General features: G+C 47.3%; 1 protein-coding gene across 1 annotated transcript in view; it reads right to left on the bottom strand.

Moving 5' to 3' along the window:
- LOC119387966 (uncharacterized) overlaps positions 1–26372 on the bottom strand; it is a 225162-nt gene that overhangs the window by 15991 nt on the left and 182799 nt on the right. The window contains exons 3-4 of the mRNA XM_037655558.2: positions 17540–17675; positions 1702–1835 (exon numbers count right to left, since the gene is read on the bottom strand). Coding sequence (XP_037511486.1) covers positions 1702–1835; positions 17540–17675 — 270 coding nt within the window. The remainder of the gene's footprint in view (positions 1–1701; positions 1836–17539; positions 17676–26372) is intronic.

Here is a 26372-nt window from a genome sequence, read left to right as displayed (position 1 = left end):
ACAGCGGGCTTAGCGGGGCGAGAGCGTCGTGACGGCTCGTGAAGGTGACTGTGTGGCCATATTGATGCATATTCATGGGGGAACGCACGGCGCGAACAATTGCAGCAGCGAACGGTCAGGCTGCAGGACGCCGCGGTGCACTAGTCTCCAGGCCATTGCTTTTCTATGTCGTTCTTTCTTTCTTTATTTTCAGCTAGTGTTAACAGTCAGCAAATACGATTACGAAACGACGACGCTCTGTGCGCCTTCTTGAGAAAGGGGACAAATGGTTATTGTAGTGGAAAACCGCACAGGGTACCTTATGCGTTTCTCTAAGATGACTCGAAGGCGAAATCCATCTTATTTTTCTTCTCGACAGACGTAGCGATTCCCCCTCCCCGCCCGAATGCTTTCTGCGCCTAACGTGGTTTTGCGGGGCCTCCAGGATCGGAGGCATTGCAAGCTTTTGCACTGCCTCCGGGATCGGCACGCCTGCCTTTGACCAAGTGACGATGATATGATGACGTCATCATGTGACGTCATGTTATGCAATGTCACAGATTTTGGCGATTTTGATGAGGCACCTATGCAATGTCACACATTTTGGCTTCGCGGAGTAGGCGTCCGCACGTCTGCCAACTCCATCGAGCAAGAGCCGAAGTCCCCGAAGACGCGTATAGAGGAATAAGAGTAAGCTAGCGCATTTTGTCAGCCCTGCAAAGACATGGTTTCTCAGCGTGCGTTTCCTCTAGCGACGCGTTTCTCCTGCTGCCACGGTTTACAGTGCTCTTCTTCGAAGCGACGCGAAAGTTTACGTTCACACGGAGACGGTCACTTTTCTGTTCTAATATCATTTTTGCTTCGACGCCCGCGTAGTAGTGAAAGCCGGGATCCGTTTCTTCTGCAGCGCATCGTGTCTGCAATGCGCAGGCCCGACTCGCATCATGCTGGCTCGTTGCGAGAGTCAGACATGCGGGCTTAATCTCGCGGAATCCACAGCAGCCAAAAGAAGAACAGCTTCGTGTCGTTAGCGCGCGGGGAGTGTCCACCCGACAGAGTCCATTTCACAACCACACGCCGACGCGCCAGCTGACGAGCCAGACGGCCTCCCAAAAAAGGAAAAGAAAGGCCCAGAGAGTCCCCGCGAGATCCCTTGTTATCGTGTTAGTAATTGCGTTACGGTAGTGTAGTTATTATTTGCGTTTCTAGATGTTCTTCATGACAACCTAAACCTGCGCGATGGAAGAGATAAACTTGCGATTTACCTCAGGTTTGCACGGAAGCTGTGCGCCTACTTAGCGGGACTTTTGTTCAATTTATGCGTTCTTCCTATATTCATATTGTAAAACGAAATATAGGTGAGCGAATTGAAGTGAGCTACTGAACAAGCTGCGAATTCGCTGGCATGCCTGAATCCCTCGAACACGAAAGTTATACTCGCGAAATAGCAAATCACTAGCAAAGTTTCTTGCCCCTTTTCACCAGCTCAGTGTTGCCAACCGGTCTACGAACTGGCTTTCCGCCCGTTCCTTCTTTACTCCCTTCCTGTTTGCGTTCCTGTCATTCGTCGCTATGAACTAACCGAGGCTGGGAATAACAAGGGTTGCTCGGACCAGTCGTAAGACACGGAGAAAAATGCGATCGAAGTAGGATAGTTGCATAAGTTGGCGTCGTTTTGAATATGGGGCAATAAGGCGACTGGCGAAGCCGGGTCCCACTTACGGCATTGTTGTTGACGAACCACTTGAGCGTAGCTATGGGCTTCGATGGTCGGGAGAAGCAGGTGATGTTTACTTGGTCCCCCACCTGGTAACGGGGCTGGAAGCCTTCCATGACTGGTCCCTCCTCGGGCAGGACTGCGAGACAGAAGTATGCAACAACAACAACAACAAATCAGTGAAGCGGTTTTGACATAGCGGCAAAGTGACCGAATCCACAACGCGCGGAAGTGATTGGCTATGACTACACGTAAAGCGTGACGTAAATAAACAGTCTTGTTTTTAAGCGAAGCTTCTATAACTCACGGATTTCGGCATCGTACGCAAATTAAAGCCTGTTCCACACCTGGCAAACGCAGATCTTTCTTTCTTTCTTTCTTTCTTTCTTTCTTTCTTTCTTTCTTTCTTTCTTTCTTTCTTCTTTCTTTCTTTCTTTCTTTCTTTCTTTCTTTCTTTCTTTCTTTCTTTCTTTCTTTCTTTCTTTCCCTCCTATTAGCCCTCCCATCCCTCTTCCTCGCCCCCACTTCTCCCCCACCCCTTGCTATACTATGCTGCACATGGCTATGCTATGGTAGGAGCTGCTTGGCACACACCCGCTTTCTGTGGCGCATACCCTCCGAGTTTTCGGTGGTCGCCCAAAGAACTACTACAAGCTTCAACAACTCCGTTGTTGAATACCTGGCGCCCCCGAGCGCAACAAAATGCGCCCTCGAAGTTGCGTCGGTCACATGCGTATTCGCATGCGCCGTTTTCCAATAATTGATGCTCTCTCTAATCGTGCGCTTGTCGGCGATCAGCCGTGTCTGATAGATAAGTTTAGTCTTTTATCGATCCCAGTTTAATCTTTTATCGAGGTCATTTGTCATTTCGCGTTGCCATATTTCACTGTTGCCTGGATATGAACGCACGACCGTTGTTGTTGCCTGCAGCAACACAAGTGTTGGCACGCAAATGCAGCAACACAACTGAGGCACGCAAATGCGCAAAGCTTCGCTTGCTGCCATTGTCCCGATAGGGGATATACTCTTTTTGCCCTTTTTGGCACTCACTCAAACGTTGCTTAAGTTGCGACACTGTAAGCCGGCGCTGTGGACAAGCAAGCAGCGTAATTGAACAAAAAGAAATCTTTCACTAATTCGCAAAAGATTTCTCACACTGGAACAGTTCGCAAACTTAGGCACCGGCCAATTGTAAAAGTCACCGCTTCCGCCCTAACCTAGTTTGCTTCATAAATGAAACCATCACACATTTCTTTAATAGCCTCCACTCTTTCCGGCCCTCGCTTTTTTGACAATTTGCATCTTTAAATAGTCAATAGGAATCGTCGACCTGAGAATGTGCACTTTGTTGGGGTGTGTGTAGGGGGGGGGGGGAGCAGAAGAATTTGCTGAACTTAGTGCACATCGGTCCATACTGCTATTCTTTAATCACCTCTCAGTGTCCTCTTTCTGTCTCTCATATTCTCCATTTAAGCTTCACTTAGGCTTCGTGATTCGTGTGAGAGAAGAGTTATTCTCGTAAACAATTATTTTTTCCCGTTATTCGTGTACGTTCATTTTCCCACCACATCGCAAGAACATTACTTTTGCTTGATCGAAAAACTGCATTCGCCTAAGATGACTCGAAGGCGGAAGCCATCCTCTTATTTTTCTTCTCGTTCGATGTATTGATCCTCTCCCCCGCCCCCCTCCAAAAGCTCTCTGCACCCAACGTGGTTTTGCACTGCCTCCAGGATCGGGGGCATTGCAAACTTTCCGCACTTCACCTGGTTCTGCACTGCCTTCGTGATCAAGCGACGATAGAATGCGATGACGTTATCGCGACTACGCAAATTATGGTGATCTGTGACTTCATGATGACGTCATGTGGCGACGTGATCACGTGCTGATGATTTTTTTTCGTCACTCGTGTTGACACAGATGGTCAATTTTCGCGTTTGATGGGGCATATAAGGCTTTCGGCTTGATAAAAATGTCGCCAATACTCCCACTTTCGTGCTGTGAAATCGTAGGTATAGAACTTCTAAATCATTCGTGCATTTGGGGCGAGTCCGAAAAACTCCTCGTGGTCAAAAAAATTTTGTCTCCGGTGCCCCCACTCTATACATGGCGGAGGTATTGCCACGCGAACACCCCCCCCCCCCCCCGAAAAAAAAAGCATGATAAAGGTTGAACACCACACTCAGGCTGATAAGAGGAACCTATCGCCATTTCTTGAACGCGATTAAGCGGCCACACGCTCTTTTTGCACGTGTATGTTCCAACGTACGCAAACAAGCGCCCCCGTGCGCACATGTGAAGGTGAGCGCCAGACCTTTTCCTACTCCGTGTATTCGCGTTCCGATAGCTTCACCGGTCTCCTTCATTAAATAAAAGAGCCCAAACACCTCCGTTCCTTCACGTTCCTCCTTCGTCAAACTTAATAATTGCTCCATTATCAAAGTCTCGCGCCGCTCAGGCTTCTGTATTTAACGCTTATCTTGGCCGCGAACCACAAGCTGGCGCAGCATTAGCACTCCAACTCCTCATTATCATTTAAAAAATTCTCCTTCCAGCGCAGACTTAAGTGTTCATCGTGGTGGTACCCTCGCCCTGTACGCTGGCTGTGGTAATTTACTTGTTAAAAAAAAAGAGAGAGAAAGAGATTAGAAAGAAACTGCTGCCGCTTTGGAATGTATAAGCGTGAGTAGCATAACCGAGCGTGTTAAACAGCAAACGAGACTGCAAATGAAGAACAAAAAGATGGAACAAGTAGCCGCAGTTTGTGGGTAAAGAAAAAAAAAAGAGCGGTACTTCATGATACTTCGTCATCTGCTAGCGAGAAGATGGGGCCTAGCAGACGAAAACAAAAGGTGGCACTGACAAGAAGCACCAAGCCACACCCGCCGCGGTGTTACCGGAGATTAAAAAGTGGCACGACAAACACACTGTACCACGGTGGAACCAACGGCCCCCCTAAATCTCTTCAAGCGCCCGCCGTTATTAAAAACTGGCTACTTCGAGCAAAAAATACGAATAAAATGAAAAAAAGGTGCGTGAACCCTCTGGGTGTCGGTATTGAGAGAAGAGATGAGTGAGAGAAAGGAGGTTGTGGGGTGGGGGGTGGGGGTTGAATCTTCTGCCAGTCAGAAACATCACTTGGGGGCGCCGATGAGACAAAGCGCAGACATCAACACCCAACGACGTTCCTGGCGCGGCGAGAATTCTTTTTTGCTTTTTTGTTCATTTTAATTCTAGTTTTCCTTTATTGTATACGCTTCCACAACGCGTACACCTACACATTGTTTCTAAAAGCTCTCAACCCCACAAAAAAAAGCGCGTAGTAATCACCACAAAAACTGTTTCTTTTTTCTTGTTTTTTAGTTTGATCATCCCGTGTTTCTAATGAAGCTAGAGTTTTATTACTTTTCAACCTTTTGCGAAGTTCGCAACTTGGATGTTGTTTTGCTTATCATATCAAGGGTCTCGCGCGAAGGTCCGGCTTGTACGGCCTGCCGTTCACTTTTCGTAATATAATTTATGAAGCGAAAACGGGTCGCTTTTCAGGCTAGAAAAGGCGAAGAAAATAAATTCGAAGTATCTAATGGACAGAGCACACTACACGTACATCAATGTGAGAAGTGAGAAAGACAAGAAAAAAAATGGAGGAGAAACAAAGTAAAAAAAGAACGCGAGTAAACTGCCGGTGTCATCGTTTTTGACGTTAATTAACGAAGTTCCTTTCTATCATAACATTAAAAAAATGCGGCCTCACGCCATCAAGAGGGTTGCCGATGGAATGAAGGTACTTGGAGGCGAGTTTAAGAAACAGAGACAAAAAAATAAAGGAAAATGAAGGAACACAAAGGCGAGGCTGTGAATAAGAGCCTGCGGGATAATGGCGTTCTCGTTTAGAACGTCCGGCCGGTGTCTTGAATATTTCATTGTCTCGCGCTGGAAAGATGTGTTGTCTTCGCCCAGGGCAGGCCTTTGTCGTCAGCTGGTTCGTCTTGGTTCAGAACGCCACGTGCGAGAAGAGAAAGGCTGTCATCGAAAACTGGCACGAAGCGCCGTTGAGAGACGTTCGCACCTATAGAAACTTGGCAAAGATGTTCCTCTGCGCTGTGTCCGCGTTTTCTGTTTCCAGCGCCACCGTACTTTTCGCGCACCACTGTTTGAAGATGACTCACCAACTCGTCCTTGCGATATTTCTCTCCACGTTTGCGTTTCCGAGACTACAAGATTTCTTTTTTCTTGCGTTGAAACAAAACTCGCCTCACGACTCAGGAGGACAATTTTACGTCGTGTATTGTCACAATAGGCGTATCGTGATGGATTGACAATACCCATACATGTAGTTGTATGCGCAGAAACTACTGTGTTATTGTGTTTTACCTGTTTACGAAGGTATGAGCGAGAGCAAAATAATTTCTCTCTTAATACTCTGTAGAGAAGAGTACTGTTGCGAATGATTGCTTTAGGTATACTAAGGACTCGAAAAATTTCTTCTTTTTTTATTTTGCGAGTGACAGCTTTAAAGCATGCATACACTTTCGTTGTACCTATTATGTGAGGACAATACTCAGAGTTGTCATTGTCACTCCCGTTGAACATCGAGCTAAAATTGAAAAAGCAAAAAGTGGAGTTACAGTTGTTGTGGCTATCATCATACAGAGCTATTTTCCGACTTTGTGTAAAGCAGAAAATTTGTCCTGTTAAATTGTGAAGCTGACATTACACACCTCAGACGAAAGAAAAAAGGTCTCATCTTACTTGGTTTCTATAAAGAGGAAAGTCATCGCTATTTTTTAACGTTTCAAGCGAACGTAGCACAGGCTTGAAATCTGCACCCTTCTTTCGATTTTATTTTAGTTGAGAAAATGAGACATGAGGAATATTACTGTGTAACGGTTTGCTGGCTACCGCATCAATGAATACTACTTTATAAAAATACCGTTAGCGTTCTAGTGCACGAGGCAAAGCTGCTTTTTCTCGCTGATGGTCAGTTCTCCACATGAACCCGACATGGCGCAGCGGCAACGCTTAGAATGCAGCAGCAAAAAAATTAAAACAAAAATTTATTCAGTGCACCTAGCGAACGTTGTCGCTGCAAGATGCACGGACGAATGAAATGCCCAGACTTTCATTCTTGCTTCCTAGTATGCTTCTTCAGCGGTCTGAGTTTTAAGCGATGTAGACTTCGCGATTGGACAGCGAATGTTGCGTGGGCCTGCGAAAGCCGGTAAAAATGTTCTCACCACTAGAACCTGACGAAACGACGTGCGCCGTATAAAAGGTGGTCGATAGACCCTCTGTTTGCTCAGGTTTACGTATTCAACAGGTTACAGGAACGAAACGCGATGGTGGGCACTGGAGTGTAACGGCAGGCCGTTGTTACACCTCTGCGCACCGCCATCATTAACTGCAGCTCCGTGGCAGCTTCGCGAAAGCCGCAAATAGAACCCGTGAAGCAATTTTATGGGCCTGAAATGATATACACGCACACTGCCGTCGGATAGACAGCGAAGGAAATGCATATAGAGTTAACGTCCACGCGATGCGCCTTATAGTAATAGGCATCCGTTATCTTCTTTGCAAAACGACCGCTCTAACCCGTGAAGCCAAAGAAAAAAAAAGAAACAACAAAAGCGCGAGACGACATTAGTTCTGCTTTGTGGTTTGCTGACACATGTTGAAAATAAGAGGCAAGTCGTTATCATGCATCACTTCTCAGTATCCGTTTTACAAGCTTGGATAACTCTAGAAAATGAAGTGACAAGTATGACTGTTCTGTGATACGAGGAAACGTCGGCGCCCTTTGTCAAGAGAGGACAAATGTTCACGCTTCACCACGCCGCGTCTCTGTGGATCGCGCATCAAATCTCGTTGCGACATACGCCCGGAGGCTGGATCAACGGACGTTTTCTAGAACAGAGGTGCAATCGGTGGTGGTGCATATTCATGCGCCACCGATTCTGCATGCATGCACCGTCGGTGCACATGCAGGCACTTTCGCCATCGGCCGTTCGCTTTCAGCCAAGTGGTCACAGGTCAGGCATTGTCCGTAGTAGACCACTGTGTAAAGTAGTTTCTGACTCGTGCAGCATTCCCACTGCCGCAGACAGCGGTGGTCTGTTCACTTGACCGATATAATCGCACTTGCAACATCTTCCTCAGGTGCAGGTAGTCGTGGCTACCGAACTACTGCAATGAATGCTGCAACCGACGACGGCATCGGCACCAAATATTGGGAAGCCTTATAATACCATAAAAAAGGGCTGTGCTTAGTAGCTTAGACACGAAAATTCAGCTAACTGTATCCGCCGGCGTTCTTTAGTACGGTGCGAGAAAGCCTTAGAAGTTGCTTAGAGGTAACAAGGTAACGCTTCGTGTTGCCTATAGCAAGAGTGTGACTATAATCAAAAGCTCTTAAAAAAGTGCCGCTTATTAATCCCTGCTTCGTGAGTAACACGCGAAAAAAAGATAGCGTGCAAAACTAAGCACTATTTTTCATTAAACTGTGCATTGGCCTTCTCGAGGCTTGAAAAATTGTAGCATGAGTGTCCAGCTGGCTGTATATGTCATGTTTCCAAGGCGTCACGTTGAAGGCCATTTGAACTGTCTGCATAGTGGAAAGTTTGCGCACACCACACGAAGACGCACAAAGAAAAAAATTCACAAAGATTAGCGCAGTTTTTATTTTAATTCGGGGAAGTCACATTCCTGATGTGCCAGCCTAAAATGCGTGCCTTGCATTCGCATACAGCGATCATGGGTACGAGTACCGAGGGATTTTTTACGTCCAAATGAGGGTACATAAAAAAAGAGCCCGAAAAACTAGAAATGAACTGCAATAAGACGGAAAGGCTGGTTTCGCAGTGGCTTTGAGAGAAACATTGCAGGCAAATTAAGTGGTACAGAAACCCACGTGACCTTCTCCGAGCTAGAGGCGTGCGGAGAGGGAATGTTGAGTCGTTATCTGAACATAGCGAGTGACGAATGAAATGAACAGAGGTAGATAGCAGCGACACATGTAATATCAGCATATATAAAACGCGATTTTCGTCGCGCTATGATATCCGTCCCAACAATGTGGTGTTACTGAGATTTATTACGATTGCGAACTCGAGCCCATGTCACTTCGTGAAATCGATTCCCCTGGCTCTGCCTCTTTGGCTCTATTCTCTTCTTTGGCCTCGTAAACAACTGCTGCAGCTAATTTGATTCATTATCATTAGCAATTGCGCACAGAAGTGTAGGTAACCGGCCAGTTCAGGATGCGAATAATATTTGTTGCCTTAATTAGCTATATCAAACGAGCAAATGCGACAGGTGCTGTCGACAAGTGTTAATAGGGGCAGAAAAGCTGAATTTTGGGACTGTATAAGAATTTTGGCCACCTAGAGTTTTTTTAAGGTACACGGAAATCAAAGTTCATGGGTGCTCTATCATTTACGGCCCCATAGTTGTGGTCGAGTATCGAACCTGCGTCCTCGAGCTTGATAGGAGGACAGCTACGGTGTTAAGCCAGCACGGCGTGCGTGTGTGTTAGCAGGAAGCTCTCTGATGGCCGAGGCACACGGTTCACAAGATACACGCGTCCTAAGCATGAGGCAGTCGCGTTCCCACCGCAGGCTGTGTACTCTCTTCCCGAAGAGAGATGCGGCTCCCAGAAAGGCCCGCTGTGCAAACTTCGTTCCGCGCGCGCGCGTGCATCACCCGTCCCCGGGAACACGCCGTAGTGGGATACCCAGTTTCGTGTTTCCGAAGAGACACGTCATTCTCGCGGTTCCCAGCGTTGCCTCCTTCCCGTCATCGGCCGTTGGTGTCCAAGGAGCGGGGACGGGCCTCCATCGGATCAGCGCCCCGGTTGGGCAGAGCCCGTAATGGGATAACTGTCGAGCCTCTGTCGCGCCTTCGAGCGTGGGGCCTTCGGACTACTAAGCCGGTGTGATTAAGACGGTTTCCCTGGGTATGAACTCTTTAGCTCATGGCGACGGGTGCACGCGTGAACCGGTATATTGGAAAGTTTAAATGAACGGCATGCCCGTTCGGAGCAGGTAATCAATATATAATCCCGAACCGTGTCCATCATCATTCGCGCGACCTCGAGCTTTGGCCTAGATATACTATTATGATAGCTCGTAGAATAGCTAGATAAAAACTAAACCCGGTGACATCAAACTGAGAAATATAAGCCCTTAACGTAACGTTTGTTTAAACAATAGGAAGGAAATCTGGGGATATTTTATAGGTGAAAAGAAGTCGAATGTCATGACTCTCAGCATCCAGGATGCCAAAGGTTCACTTCAGTTTTGTTGCTACATGTGTCAGATTAATAAAGTGCAAGAAGTATTGAATGGTCTAGAATGAAGGGCTTTATTGTATAACATGCTAGTAGGTTGCTGCGTTAATATGGAGAATATGGAGCAGCCAAACGGCTGTCGGTGTGACGGCTTGTGTTTCGTGAGAAGGTCGAAGAGTTTAGACAGCCCGACGGGCTTTAGTATTTCACAGCTTCGAAGCTTCCGTATTATTTCATAAGGATTGCAGCTTCTCACACCGACACAGTAGATTCTGCAATACGGAAAGGATAATTTGGATGAGAGTCATAACATAGCTCTGGTAAACGAACGCGAACATCGTGTGAAAGTAAGGGAACATGACGATGAGGTACCTGGCGTACGTACTTTGCGATAATGCAGGATTTGCTTATTCCAACCTTTGGGGAATACACACCTATAGACCTTGACAAGCACAAGTGAAACCGGCCATCCACATCGACAATTCTCATGTCCGGTGCGCATGATGCTTACGACGTGCGCAAGTAAATATTACTGGCAACATACCCACTAGCGTCCGTCTCTCAGCGTATAGACTATGTTACGTAAGGCATATGGGCGCCGCCATCGTGGGCTGTTGAACGAATGTTTTCTTATTTTTGTAACCCCTGACGCGAACTGATAAAGTCAGGAAACGCCGAATGCACCAACCCAACAGTTTTCATGTGTGTACGCCCACAGTAACACTGTTCGCTTAGTTGTTCAAGATAAAACACGGCAAGGCTAACAGCCCAGCATAGCGGCACCGAAACCCGTCCGTAAAATAGTCTATACGCTATCCTTGTTACGTAGAGTTGATAGCGCTCCCTACACGTGTTTCAGCGGTGCCTAGCCAGTGGTTCGTTCTCTCTCATGGTGGTGTGTCACGTACGGCTTCGTGCTACCTCATAGTAACGCGGCCGTACAATATCCGCACGACCTCCAAACAGCATAACAACCTTGTCTCAAAACTACAGTCTTGATAAGCAGATCACACGAATTGAGATGCAAGTGTTATAAGTGCTGCGCACAGAGCATGTATCGAGCCAGCGGGCACTGGGTACGATTGCCGCTGTCCTTGACCTTTCATGTATACGTGCGAAGTATGAGACGAGGAATGGTATAGTGCACGTATACTCCAAATAATGCCCTGCGTAAAGTGCTAGATACAGCCAGAAAACCAGGCCTTTTTCGTCTAGTTTTCTGGCTCTAGCTCGCACCCTACACGGCACCTGGTCTTTGAAGATAATAGAGCTTGGAACATCGAAGCCCACATGCGGGACCACATTAAGCCTAGCCGAGTCCGCTATAAGGGCCAGATAAAAAGAACGTGCTTACGTGAAGTACCAATATTTATTTCTGACGAGCATTAGTTCTACAGACAGCGAAATTCTGATCCAGAACCTAGTACCAAAGTGCGGTACCTGCGAGGAAAATTTAATAGCTTAAGTGCTTTTGAGCTGAAACGAGCCTGTCATTCGCACTAACGTGCGCGGGAAAATCAACAGACCGAGCGAGCGAAAACAAAAGGACGTTTTCCAGGTGGTTAAAACGGGGGCGAATCGCCGAAAGACTCGCCAAGAAACATGGTGCACCACTTCGTGACAGACCCGAACGGCACTTGCTTCTTCTGGCTCCGGCAGCGTCGGCAGGCCCCAGCACTTTCCGCTTAAAGCGAGCACATCCCTAGCGTTCGAGCGAACGGGTGCTATAGTGCGCGCTGTACGCGCTAAGTGAGCTAGATTAGCCCACGCAGCCGGGGCCTCTGGCGCTCGTAAAGACGAGCTGGCGCTGTAACACGTCCGCACGAGCTTCTCTTTCCGTTGACGGCGTCGGGGGCGAGTGAGAAGAGGACGAGGAAGGGAGTTGGGTGTCGCGCAAACGCACGACTTTGTCTGTCGCCTAACGCACATTCTCACCTTTACGCACCGTCACCACCCCCCACGCTTTCCCTGCAGGCCCCTCCTGGCGCGTTCCCCAACAGGCCGCGAGACCCGCTGGCGGTGGAGGCGCACCGCTGTGGCAGCGTTTATCAAGAATAATGGCGGCACGGGCCCCTCCGCGTGGTGGGCACCCTGGGACCCAATGACCCCAGTTAGGCCTAATCGACCGGGTCAGCCGGAATGCTCGCTTTCTTTTCCGGAATCGTTGATGCCTCGTTGTTTTGGAGCTCGCAGAGACACCACCGCGACCGTGGTTCGCCCTGCGAGCGTGATCCCGCTGCGTGACGTGCAGTACCCCTCCTCCTCCTCCCGACCTCACTCGTCGTGACGCGTATTCTATGCGCACTTTCACAAAGCCGGGCCACGTCGGAGAAAGTCGCAAGTATACTCCTCGCGGCCAAGCGTGTCGTACGGGGCTACGCACGCACGCAGGGACACACAGGCTGTACTGCCGGCACAGCGCGTGTTTGCTTCTAATCCCGCTGCTGACGTTGATGACGCCGGAAAGAGTTAACCAGGCAAACGAGTTTTGCGTGTTGCACGAGGAGCGTCCTTGGTGCGCTGCCGTGTAGGCTGCTTTACTGTCCTGTGTTTGCGTTTCGGCTGCTCACTGTAGTCACATACTGCGCGTCGCGTTCGTCTCCCTACCGTAATGTGCGCCGCCGTTCTCCGGCTTTTGCCTTCTGTCTCCCGGTATTGGGTTAACTGCCTCAATTCCCTCTCTCGCGCCGACGAGGTGCGACCTGGCTAGCTCTCGTTGCCGCGTTAAATATGGATGCGGCGTGCCCGAGCTTCGCGCGCTTTTGACCGTGTTTTCTCCAATGCGTTTGGCAACGGAGTCATGGGAGACGGTACGTGCTTGACTCAGATACACGTAACTGCCCGCTCTTTTGGCGAGTTCTTTTATTTCTAAATCCCCAACATTCCCTTTACGCCCGATCTTCTTTTTGTTTTCAGTTTTTTTTTCTCGGAGGAACTATAGCGACGTCACCTTAGGATCGGCCAGTAAAGTGCTCCCCCTTGACCCTACGCGCGCGACGGTTGATGATCTGGCCATACGCAACCTTAACTTGCGCAAGTATCATCGGCCCTTTCAGATAAAGAAGTCTCACCAGAGGATTTATAGCGTTACATTTGGGGATTTTTCTGATGTTTGCAATTTTCTACTATTATTACTACTTACAAGTTCGTGCACAAGTTTTGTACAAGTTTTGTACTGCGCACACTCATAGGGGCATTGCTATCCGACATAGGCGGGTCTGCATTGAAGTGACGCCAGTGACTATCATTCAAGGACCCTTGGTCATTATTACTACGTATTCTTGTCGACCTCTTCCCCAACTTAATAAGCAGTAATAATGCAATCCTTTAAAAATACGACAGGGATGTTGACCAGGGCAAAAAAATTAGTTTGGTGCTTAGATTGGGTGCTGTACCGCCAATAAAATGCTCGGATTTGAGTATTAAACTCACTTCCAGCGTAGCTTGGCTTGAAATACTGCTGTTGCCACAATAATAATTATTGCTTAGAATGAAATCATCACATGAAGTCTTTGTTCATCCGTTATGCACCGTTCATTGTCGCTTAATCTTATGTATGTACTCGCATTCAATCAGTCAGCGATCGGGCAGGCAAACGAATGAATATTGGACGCGCATGCGCTTAGCAATTGTGCGGCGTAGCCTCGACGCGCACACTGCGCCGCCTAGAGTCCCAGTGGCCTTTAGCGAGATGCCGTTACTACAATGTACCGGAATGGCGCTACGGCATCTCGTAAAATTTTGTCCGCGACTGTGCATGCCTCATCAGGAGGAATAGAACACCTTCAGTGTGCTATTTTTTTTATTGTTCATGTTTAGGTACCGTTCAGTATTATTCTTTTTTTTTTTGCTGCATAACTTCGTGATATGGAGTAGCCGAGGCAATATGGACCTCAACCTCTCCACAGCAAAACAGTTAGAACAGAACAGAACCTTAAGAATGTTTCGCGTGCGAGGAAGCGTGTTCAGACGCATGGCCCGTTTCTACAACGCTGACAGAGTGTTCTAGACTAGCCTTTATTCTATACCTACATTGGCAATCATAATTTACACCATCTTATTTCTGCTGTAATGTTAAGTACGGAGAACTTTAGAGGTCCGGGCTGTCGTCTCATGTCGTCGCTTGGCGTCACGCTCAAAGTGACAAAATAGGTCAAAAGAGGGCACTATAGCTCAAGTCAATACCAAATAGGTCAAAAGAGGCCGCTATAGGTCGTCAATACCAAAATAGTTCAAAAGAGGGCGCTACAGGTCAAGCGAATACCAACTAAGCCAAGAGAAGGCGCCACTGCATCCCAAATGAATGTTTCCTTTCCCGCCGCGAACGCAGAGCAGGCTGCATGTTTCGAACGCCAGCATCGCCGAAGGTCTAATTCGTCTGTTCGAGCTAGCCAAATGACAGCGCCGGGAGTTAGACGCAGATCTACGGAATATATAAGCGGAGGCGAAACGCCAGTGAATGCGAGGTCACCCTCAGCTTCGGAAAACTCAAGCCGAGCGCCAACAAAGACAGGCGAAGTCTTAGCAGCATACGTGCGGCTTCGACTCAAACACGTACAAGCCAAGCGTCAACAGAGGCAGGCAAATCCGCAGCTCTGCTCCGCAGTTTGTACACTTTTCACGTTGTGGAAACGCTTTACTTTCGTTTTATTCCGATTCCTATGACGGAGGGATCAACCATCTTCTTTTTTTGCCTTATTTCTCTAGGTGAACGCAGGAAACTCTCTCGATATCCCGCACAACAGCAGTGGCTATGGCGTCGGCGAAGCCTCTGGCCCGTTGGCAACCTCCTATCACTGTACCGAGGCAGAGACCTAACGTAGGAGGCCGCCGCGACGTGGTCATTTTGTAAAACCACGATGCTCCCGGCTCCCTGGGCGTGGTCAGCCCGACGTGCTCGTTATAGGACGACATAGTTTCTGTAGCGCTCGTATATCTCGAGCAGCTTTACGGCAGATTACACGGCGCGCAGTGGCGCAGAATACGGACCATTCGTGCGAGCACCGCGCGCGCGTTTCTGATAATAGCGTCGAAATAAATCGTGGCCAACGGCTCTGGTGGCAGGGTCAACGCATCGGCGCCGGCAATGGACGGTTAAGGCTCTTATATTGAAAGCATTATTTTTATTCAGTTCTGTCCGTTTTTCTTCAGTTAATCGTCCCGCCATGCGGCCAGTTCCAACTATAGCAGGAGAGAGGACTCGTGTGAGGCAATGGCGAAATGCAAGAAGGCGACAGAATTGTAATTGTTGAGAACTACGTGTAATCCTCGTAAGCCCATTTTCCAAGTGTGGGCGAACCCTATAAAACAGGAGGTTTTGAAAAACTTTGTGAAAGCGATTGCCAGCTTTGCGTATGTTACGGAAGAGCGTATTTGAACTTCTGAAGCTTATGGTCACGTGACCCGAGAGGAAACGCCATGTATGACGTCATACCACCGCCGTGCAATATTGAATGAAAGTCAAGGCTGTACTTGACGTTGCTGAAGTATCGCTATTTTGCCAGTGGTCGGCCACATGACCACTAGCTGTAGAAGTGCAAATGGTCTATTCCGGATATTAGTGACCATGGTCTTTTTATCTCGTTTCTATCAACTTTTATGCTATTTTTTTTTCTCCAGTACAGGGTGACATCCCGTAGGGCACCTCTGGTCAGCTTCTGTGACTTTACTTTTGGCTCTTCCTGTTCAAGGACTTGCCTCCGATAATTTCTTAAAATTTCTGACATTCTGAAATTTCTTTGATTGGCTAAACCTCGTGCAGTTGCATAGGACGTCTTTCAGAAATCGGTACCTATTACGCTTCTTGTATTCGCCGTTTCAAGTTAACAATACAATTTACTTTCCCTCTCTGTTGTATTGTGTGTTGTTAGCTAGCGAGCAAACGAAATAAGCAGGAAATGCAGAAAGGTCGCGCCCGGTTGGCTGCCTTACATGTGGGGAAAGATAAAATAAAGATGAGACTGAAGGATGAGAATCAGCGTGCGCGCACGCGCAGATGAATATTCGCTCACGTACAAACTAGAATCTTTTATTATCTCGCCCACGTTTAGAACAAGTATATATAATTTCAACACTACTATCGATCACGCTGCGCGGCTAGCACATGTACTGCAGTTTTCGATAGGTCGCAACTGACGGCGAGCGAATATTTGCGGCAAGCATGCGATAAGGACAGGCTGGGCGCTATGCCGCATTCCTTCTGCCTGACACGCAGCCCTCTGCCAAAGATGGCTGCCCTCTGGAAGCGATTTCAATACTGGTCTATATATATGGACCAAAATTTTCATCACTTGTAAGGGGCAGTCATGTTTGGCTGGGGGTTACGGGTCTGGTGGAATGAACCATAGAGTTTCCTACAACATTTACTAGAGAGAACTGTGGCGCTGCGATCGTTCAACCACCATGGGAATGATGGGTACCGCCCGGATTGCCCTAGTCGTCGTGGAATTGTGGAATTGTGGAATTTGTGGAATTGTTTATCGTTGTGTTTTGGCTTTTGCTTCGTACAAAAGAATGGATATTTGTGAACTTAGTGAGCTGACTTGAATTGGTGAGCCTAAAAGAATCAAGGTGGTGAAGTGGAACTACTGAATGTTTGCTGAACTTTGTGAACTTTGTCTTGCGACAAAGCGGCTGCAGGCCACATGGAGTCAAACGTAGCTTAACCAAATCTAAGTACTACCCATCACGCCCACGCCGGCTGATGCGCCATGCGTTGCAGCTCCCACAGACACTAGCGCCAGATTTCTCTCCAGTGTAATATTACGAAACTGTATGGAATGAACGTCGGCCATAATTTCAGGCCTGTCCTTATCGCATGCTTGCCGCCAATGTTCGCTCGCCATCAGTTGTGACGTAACCAAATTTGTAGCCCCTACGCAAGCCGTGCGGACAGGTGATAACCGGGTTCAAGATTACGTATACTTGCCCTAAACGCGGATTCGAGAGTAAAATAATCTGGCCTATACTCCCTATTGGTTCGCATGGTCCTGTTGTCTGCAAGAAGTGTGTTGGCGCTTCGGTGGCCATTTCCTCCGGTTCCTCAGCTAAGCTTTCCGGATTTCTGCTTCTGAGAACGGTATAGTCGTCTGAGCGTCAAATTGTAACTTAGAGAGTCATTGTTCCTTTTTGTTTCTTACGGAGCCTTTGTTCGCTCGTTCGCACATTGTGTGTGTGTTTATTTAATTTACCAAGGACGGTACTAAATTGCTGCTCTCTCACTGGGCAACACCAGTGGGTGCAAGGAACTCATTACCGGACGTTAACCAAACAATGCTCTTGAAGGAAAACCAAGAGAGCTTTTTATGTCGCTTTGTTTTCCAGCGCGCGACTTGGCAGGTGGTTAACATCTGGCTTTTTTTTCTGTTAGCACCACTGATGCGGAAATGTTTCCATTAATTTTCCGGGTCAATACATTTATGCGGCAGCTCCGCTGTTCAGTCGCGGAGACGTTTTTGCAGCTTCGGTAATATGCTTAGCACGGGACAATAATGACGCGTAAATTACATTAACCGCTTCTCTTTCTTTCTTCTCGTCGCTCATTTGCTCGTGAAGCTTACCGTATATACGCAGCTCCCTCTCTCCCTTGACCGTCTTGAACCCGGGACCTTCGGTGGACACTTCGCAGCCGTACATGCCCTCGGTGTTCAGGTCGGTCTTCTCCAGGAACACGTTGTTCTTGTCTGAACGGGAGTGCTGCACAAAGAGAAAACGGGGCTCAATAAGGAGGCACACAGGAAGGACGCGATGAGTTCAAACGACTGAACGGCGAATAAAAGAAGGGTGCAAGAAATTATGCGCGGCTTTAACTGACCTAACGTCGTAAAGACCAATGTACAGCGGAGGTGAGGGACCAGCTTCACTGACATAACGCCGCGAAGGCTGATGAAACAGCGAAGCGTTCTTCGTCGCAGTGCTAAGCTTCACGAAACTTCGCAAGCATTCCAAAGCATTTCGAAGCCACTAGACTGGTTTGTACATGCTAAAGTGGTTGCGCGGTTTGTTTGTGGAAGGCCGTCGGAAATGTAATTGGGCACATTCACAACTTGAACCCGTATCCCATATTTTCCACTGCCGTCTGTGATATCAAACGCGGAATTGTTACGTCGGCTGCAACAGTGACTTTTCTCTCCTCCTCTCTAACTTTCCTTCCCTCTTCCCCCTTCCCGAGGAGCAGGGTAGCCTACTGGGCTCAGCCCTGGTTAACCTCCCTGCATTTCTTGTATTCTTATTCTCTCTCTTTCTCGATGAGTCAGCCTACGTATACTCATAAAGGGTACGCGAGGGGAAATGAGTCGCTCCTCAATCTCGTTTAGCTTGGGCAAAGTCGGGGAAATAAGTTGTATAGCCGTTATTCGAGCTGAAAGGCGGCATTTTATCGGCAAGCAAAGTGTCCATAACTGCTGGGCTGGTTATAGACAGCGTCTTCATTTTTAGGGGACAGGAGGCGAGTAGAGGGCTTGACCGGTTTCTGTGGCACATACCCGCTTCGCTAGGCTGCGAACGTCGCTGTTATTTATTCAGTTATTTACAAAACCCCCACAGGCTCCGGCAGGAGTATTGTGTGTGTGTGTGTGTGTGTGTGTGGGGGGGGGGGGGGGTTATACAGTGTATAAGATCACATAAGTGGAAGCATTAAAATGCGATTATACATGTTATGGTACATAAAACTATCAAATAACGTTATATAGCGAGAGCAAACGTAGCGTACAACTAATAAACAGAATGCGGAGATACTTATTTGTAAGGTTACATCGCATAACTATCACAAATTATGCAATAGTTAGCGAAGAGCGCGTATATGATTTAATGGAAGGTAGAAGCCACTAGTCGCGAAAAAAATGGTGGTGACTTCGTGACGAAACAATATAGGGTCATGAATGTTAACAACGTTATCGGGAAGACCATTCCATAGTTCAAGCGCTACTGCAATACTGATGAGTTGAATGCGTCAGTGCGTCCGAAAATGCGTTTGAAGGAACGGTTATCGTGCAAACGGAGAGACGTTCGTGTCGGTTGGGAATGGGACAGGGTGGTTACGTGCTTACCGGATGCATTTCTGAGAAATAAACAGATCAAAGCGATCTTTCTGCGGGAATTTAAGGAAGGCAATGATAGCGAAGATTTAATGTGAGTGATACTGGAATGTCGGCTGTAATCTTAAGCAATGAAGCGCGCGGCGCGGTTTTGAACACGTTAAAGGGCGTTGATTAGGTAGGCCTGATGAGGTGACCAAATTGGTGAGGCAAATTCAAGTTGAGGACGAACGAACGCTAGATGTGCAAGTGATATGGTCGATGTTGGAGCGTCGTTAAGGTTACGCTTAAGGTAGCCGAGAGTGCGGGATGCCTGTGCATGAATTTTATCTCTATGCGTGGTCCACGATAGTGTCGATGAAAGATGCACGCTAAGGTTCCCGGAGTTAAGCCCGCCTTTAGCAGATCCGCTGTAAAAGAGCGCGGAAGCAACGTCCGCACGTTATTGCGTCAACCGATTAATGGGCAAACCGCTATGTCCTCAACAAAGCGTCGAGCGGTGACGCAACGAGGTGATCGCAATTAATTGAACTCGGTGGCTCTGGTCTTCATCAGATGCGCCTTGTCATACGGGCGCCAGGGTGACTCCCAGAACCCGACGTGCACGGAAAGCTCTCACGCCGAAATTGGTCGTAAGGAAAATTTTCGACCAACCTTGGTTCTTGAGGTAATATTGTTGAAGGCTGCCGGTTAATGGCAAAGATAGTTTACGACCATAAAGCCTCGCCAATTGCGAAATGTTATGGCCGGAATATTTGAGATATAACGGCTGTTTCCCGATTCGATAGCTATAAGGCCAGCACTCAGTAAGCTCTTCTTTCACAAGTGATGTTGATATAGGGATAATTGCTACGCGGAAGGCAATGAGGTTAACCGGAAGATTAGTATCCAGCAGATGTCGATAATTTGCTGGCTGACATTGCCAAGATAATGTGATTGATTAGAACATATAATTATTTCGAATACTTGTAACGCAAGAATGCTTTTCGCACTGGTAAGCCTCCAAAAAAAGCAGTAGACATAAGACAGATTGATGTTAATGATACTAACGCCGAATGTGTCTACTAGCTATTCATCATGGCATGGTTTCGGCGCGCACAAAACATACAAAGAGGGAACGAAGTGAACAAACAAGCGCTGCTTGTTTCGTTTACGTCTTTTCGTTTTTGTATTTACTGTGCTTGCTGAAATAATCCCATAATGAGTCCCTAAAAAGTCGCCAAGTTTTCATTACTTTTGTCTAACTAGCCCTTGTTACTGAATTGTATATTTACGCAATGTTTTATGTCGTGAAATGACCGTAAAAAATTTGCGTAACAGTTTGGAAAATGCAGACAAAATAATACATCTCGCGTTAAGTGAGATGAGTGAAATTTCAGGCAGCAAGTGGACTTTTGATTACATGTGATAGACTGCAACTCGTGTTCACCGTGACAGACAGACGGACAGACAATGAACTTTATTAAGATAGTCCTGAGGAGCACCGCAGCCGTTCAGGGCGGCAGCGCCTTGTGTTCGCAAAAATTGCCGTTCCTTCGTAGGGGCCGTTTCCCATTGAGCGGCAGCGTTCGCTAATGATATTCGTAACATCAATATTAGTCAGTCTGCTATTGCGAGCGATTTTAGGGCACTATTTGTTTTGTGTGAATACACGCATTCACCTATAAAGAGCATCGCATAAGCTGATAACGAGATCGAGGTAAACAGATCGAGTGTAGACGATTCGTGCCCATTACTTCCATCACGATATGCGGCAAAATTGCAACAATCAATGTTTCATTCTGCACGCTTTATGCGCGCCCAGCGTTTGCATAAACCACGAGGGTGCACGCAAGCGCAGAAAAGGCGAAAAATAACAATAAAAAACAACAAACTTACAACGACCACACGCCGGACCCGGCGCACCATGTGGGTCACAAAGCCAGCGCGCTTTCGCATGCGTCGATTTTCAGCGCAGTCCTTCAAAGCGTCGATATTGACTTCATGAGGGTTCGGGATTGTTGTCTTCGTGGATTCAGAGTCGGTCCTCTATCATACAGGCATACATATTCATAAACAAGCGCCTGTACCGCCCATTGCAGTTCTCTTTCTTTTCTTTTGTGTGTGTTGATGTGTTTGATTTGTGCAAGCTACAGAAGAACGACGGGAGGAGTCTCCCCTATTAATTTTTCAGCGAGAGATTGGCACCGAAGGCATAAATGGAGGGGCTCCCCATATTGATAAACATTGTGTTGCTCGCTAATGAGCGCCAAGCTTCTGAGCGCACCACAACGACACACGTTTCAACGCCGCAGGCGCTCGAGATGAGCAGCGATGACCGCTCTAACGACCGACCTGTCATACCGGGCCAAACGAGATGCAATCAAAACAAAAAAAAAAGAAAGAAAGAAAAAAGAAGAGAGAGAGAGACGATCTCGTACTATAAAAGGGTCAGATGTGAGCGCACTTGCACCGTGAAGCCGGAAGAACAACAACGAAAGAGAGACGAAAGAAAGCAAAAGCGAACGCTAAGCATGCAGATTTCCGGCTCGGCGAGAAAGAACAGATGCGATGCGAAAGTGATGTCTGATCGAGACAGCTGCTATATTTACTGCCAGCCAATAGGGGGGAGGCTTGGGGGCAATGAGAAACGCGGAGCGCGTGCGGCTGGTCGTAAACGAAAGGGCGTTCTGCATATTATGCATGAGGCGTAAGCGGGGCGCTCGCTTTTGTTCTTCCCGTCGACGACAGTTGCTTTTACCGAAGCCCGCATATTCCCCGCCAGTGAGTGCAAAGGCGAGTGCGCGCCGTACGAGCATCCACCTATCATCGCCAGCGCGCTCTTTCCACCTTGTTCTCGCTGCCTTATCAGTAACAGATAGCGATGCTAGATATCAAGTACAGTCGAGCCATGTCGACGATGCTGTAGTACATCATCGTCTTATCGACAACGGGTTTCGCTATAAAACATGGCGCGTTCGGTACAGAGAAAGTACCAGCGGCTGGGCAGTATCGAAGATACATGTATCTTAGATGCTATCTTAGATACTCTTTGGGTATCTTGTGTCTGTATCGCGATACGTCTCGAAAGATGGGTATCTGTATCTGTATTTCCGATACATAAGATAATGTATCATGTATCTTAAGATACAAGATACTTCTATCGCAACACAACCGTGCGAAACAATAATCACTGGCCAAGCTCCGCTTCTCAAGTTGGTACTGGTGCCACTAAGCCATCTGAACAAATCTAAGGGCTGTGACGCAATTTTATTTTCCGCCAGAGTCCTCCAGTGAGGGCAGAAGATGAGGAAGACAAGCACGCGGACGTCTACGCCCAGCCCACGTGCCTTTTGTTTTGTCGATTTCTTTTCTTTTTAGTTGCACCAGTGCCGCGACACTTGCTCTTAGCCACTGTCCTGCGCCGCGTACTCCACTGCGTGCAGCGTCTATCGCGCAAATTCTGATGTTGCTACAGTGTCGTTATTGAAGATTCTCTTGCGTCTTGCTCCGTAACGAATTGTGATGCGTGCAAGAATGGGGTTGCTTTCTGTCTCGTGGATTTTACATATTAGCGATTTGAAGGATCTCGTGGATGTAAAGCTTGACTTGCATGCAATGAAATAACTTATATGCAAATAAGATATGCAAACAACTATAGCACCACTAGTACTGATGCTAGATCTAATAGACCAAGCGTTTACCTAACAGAAAACATCTTGGCATACCGTATTTCTCACTTCCTGCTACATTTATTCAAAGAATTTATGAAATCATAACTTGATTATTAGCACAAGTGCTTTTTTGCTGTCATTTTGCATCCCATACATTACCTAGGTCTCTGTACTGTCTTTCTGGTGTGGTCACTGCAGTATGTCTTTTGCAACACATTGCCAAAATAAGATCTCTGCTTTATTCTTCTAACTGTCTGCTTTATATTTCTACTACTGTTTACCCATTTACACGTTGCCAAGGTGATTTTGAAAACAAATATATAATTATGTAGCGTCCCTTGAGTTACAGTACGAAGCATTCTGCTTATCGCTTAGGAAAATAGCGAAGCTGAGTTTGCATTATAATAATGGAAATCATTAGCAGCCATGGTAAAGATGTTAGGAAGGGGATTCGAGAAACATTGTTTTACTGAATGCTCCGCTTTACTCATGAGCGTACCAAGGAGCCGTTTCAGGCAATTTCCCATAGGCACTGAATTTTCTATTGTCTTAACAGGTAAGTTGACGATACGTCATGCTCATAGCTATTAAGGGCGCCGTTTGTATTGTGTTTCTGCACTCATTCAATGTGCATGTTTGATACAGAACCACTTCTCTATTTTACTTATATTACTTTTCCTGTTTTAGGCTTTCTTAAATATTTGTCGTATTACTAACCGCCACCTAATGGGAGCTATAAGCGGCAATAGCGCGAATAACGGCGGTGTCCTCCGACGCTTTGTGCAACTATACAATACGTCTGAGGCGTCTCTGTGTTGCACATGTTTTCTCGTTGAAGAAAAATTGATAAAAGATTACACGTTAGTGAGGATATCAACAAAGAATCCTTTACGCCAGCAGATAAGTAGAATATGAAAATTCATTACTGTTTTACGTCATCTACGTGTACACCAGGGGTCTCAAACTCAGCTTATAGCTAGCGAGCCACAGTTGCGAAATTTAGTTCGAAGCGCCGGGACAGTGAAGATGGTGGGAGAGAGTTTGAACAAAATGACGTTGCCATTCGAAAGGAAGCATTTCCCATGTCTCATATATAGGTCATTTCTGAAGGGAATTTGGAGTCAGGATTAGAGAACATCAATACCGATGTGCACAACGAGTGAATTCTGGACGCGGATTCTGAAATATAGAGCTTTTGTTCCATGGCTGTTTCAGCACATCGTGACCACATGTTCCTCACGAAAGGAAAGCTTGAGACTTCCCATTAATTGCAAAAATGACAAGCAAGAACCGCTGTCAGCGAACTGTATAAAGAGTTGTCCTGTGACGAAGCTAAAGCAAACCGCAATAAATTGTTTTGGAAGGAAACTAACGTACTTTGAGCAAGAAGGGCAAAACTTTTAGATACTAAGAGACATTTCATTAAAGTGAAACAAAATAGGTCAGAGGAAATTTTCAAAAACACATTTTCGTGCATAGGCGTTGGCTGCTACATTATATGGATCTATAATAACAAATTAGAGAATGTATCGAAGTATCTTAAGATACAATTGCCAAGTATCGTATCGGATACAATTATTGCGGCAGTATCTTGTATCTGTATCTCCAATACTTCTTGCCTGGGTATCTTGTATCGCATCGCGATACAATTTCACAGTATCTTTGCCCAGCCCTGTATATATACCATGGCGCCGCAATTCTTGCAAACTATAATGGTGTGGGTCGAAGTGCGGGCAATATTTGTCCGAATCTTTTTAATACGCTACCAAGTAGCAACATACAACACATTAAATTCTAATTCTTTCGTTTTTCTAACATTGCCATTCGTGCGCATTCGCTATCATTACTATCAAACTGTCTTGAGTGTGGCAGCACGCCGCTCCTTTGAGAAAAGAAAAGAAAAGGTCGTGGTAGCAATAAAGAAAGGACTGAAAAAGAGGAAAATAAATAGCTACAGTGCTGGCGCACCTATCCTAGACGGACGCACAGACAGACAGACAGTGAACTTTATTCAGGTTCAGAGCGGTGACTCCGAAAACCTCTTTACGGGGGACGAGTCGGCGCGGGCCGCTTCCACATCGGTTCTCCAGGCCTCAGAACTACTGTGTGGCCAACCCCCCTCGTGGAGATTTCCTGGGCTACAACAACAACAGCAGCTGATAACGCAGGCAGGGCGACACGCGGGCCTCTTCCACGAAGCGCTCAAAGCGAGGAGGCCACGACTACTAACTCACGAGACAACTCCTACGCCGGAGCATTCCGCAACACAAACTAGCAGCTAATAGACACAACGAGAATGTTGTCAGCGTAGGTGGCTGACCAATAAGAAACCCACATTTCTTTTCCTGTTTTCTCCCCTGCTAGGTTTCGAGTCCTTTAGGGCGTTTAGGTCCACTTTTTGTGGGGGACGTTCCTACTCGTCAGTGTGTCCTCTTCGATGATATATGGAAGAATCGCTGCTTCGTGCTGGCTAAAGATGCAATAGAACTTCGTCGAGTTGAACGAATGCGCGCATATTTTACAACGCCGCCATTTGGTTATGGTGTTGTTTTTGCTTTGCCTTGGCTTAGCTTCAGATCCAATAAAAAATATTAACAACAAGAAAATACCATTTATGAGTGCACAACGATAAAGTGAAAGGTGCAATGCATTTATGTTGTTTGCAAAAAAGGAAGAGTCAAAGTAGTCCTTTCTTTTTTTTTTAGAGTGCAGGTGGTAGAAATTTTCGAACCCCTCCACTACGGCGTCCTTCATAAACATATCCTGGGTCTGGGACATAAAACAACAGCAATTATTATTAATACAGAACAATGAAAGCCACCTGCATTGTCGCAAGGGGGGAGGAGGAGGGGGGTCGCTGTTCACGTGAAGCGAAGGGAAGGCAATATTGAGGAGTAAGCAGGCAGGTTACGCCAGCTGCTCAGCCAGTCGTGTCGTCGTCGCTGCGGCCAGAAGCAGACACGGCTTGAGCGCGTCCAAGTTGTTCGCGCATCCGCGTGCGAGGCGACGATATGCGTTATGGCCGGAGGGAGGGCTGCTGGTACGGCACACCACTGCAAGGGTAGCGGGGGAGTCCGGCAGACCGGTCGAGGTCCGAGAGCGGGCGCGTCATTAATTAGTGGGGCAACGGGGGTTTGGCGCCACGCCCTGGCGTCGCGCTCAGCCCGGGGGCATTTATTCCTCCTAATTGCGGCGGACCTCACGGCGTCGAGCAGATGGAGGGAATAACGGGGCGCAAAGAGGGATGGGGTGCTTGAAGAATGCAAAAAGCACAAAGGTCACAGGCGAACCTCGTTGGAGAGAGGTTGTATACCTTCGCAAATGTGCAACCGATGGCTGTCTCACTCACTCACTCACTCACTCACTCACTCACTCACTCACTCACTCACTCACTCACTCACTCACTCACTCACTCACTCACTCACTCACTCACTCACTCACTCACTCACTCACTCACTCACTCACTCAGTCACCTCGCTCACCTCACTCACTCACTCACTCACTCACTCACTCACTCACTCACTCACTCACTCACTCACTCACTCACTCACTCACTCACTCACTCACTCACTCACCTCGCTCACTCCCTCACCTCCCTCACTCAGTCACCTCGCTCACTCACTCACTCATTCACTCACTCACTCACTCACTCACTCACTCACTCACTCACTCACTCACTCACTCACTCACTCACTCCTCACCTC

The sequence above is a fragment of the Rhipicephalus sanguineus genome, chromosome 3, assembly GCF_013339695.2.
Source record: "Rhipicephalus sanguineus isolate Rsan-2018 chromosome 3, BIME_Rsan_1.4, whole genome shotgun sequence".
Classification (NCBI taxonomy): Eukaryota; Metazoa; Arthropoda; class Arachnida; order Ixodida; family Ixodidae; genus Rhipicephalus; species Rhipicephalus sanguineus.
Note: the sequence above shows the minus strand (reverse complement) of the source record. Positions and strands in the feature narration are given on the sequence as shown.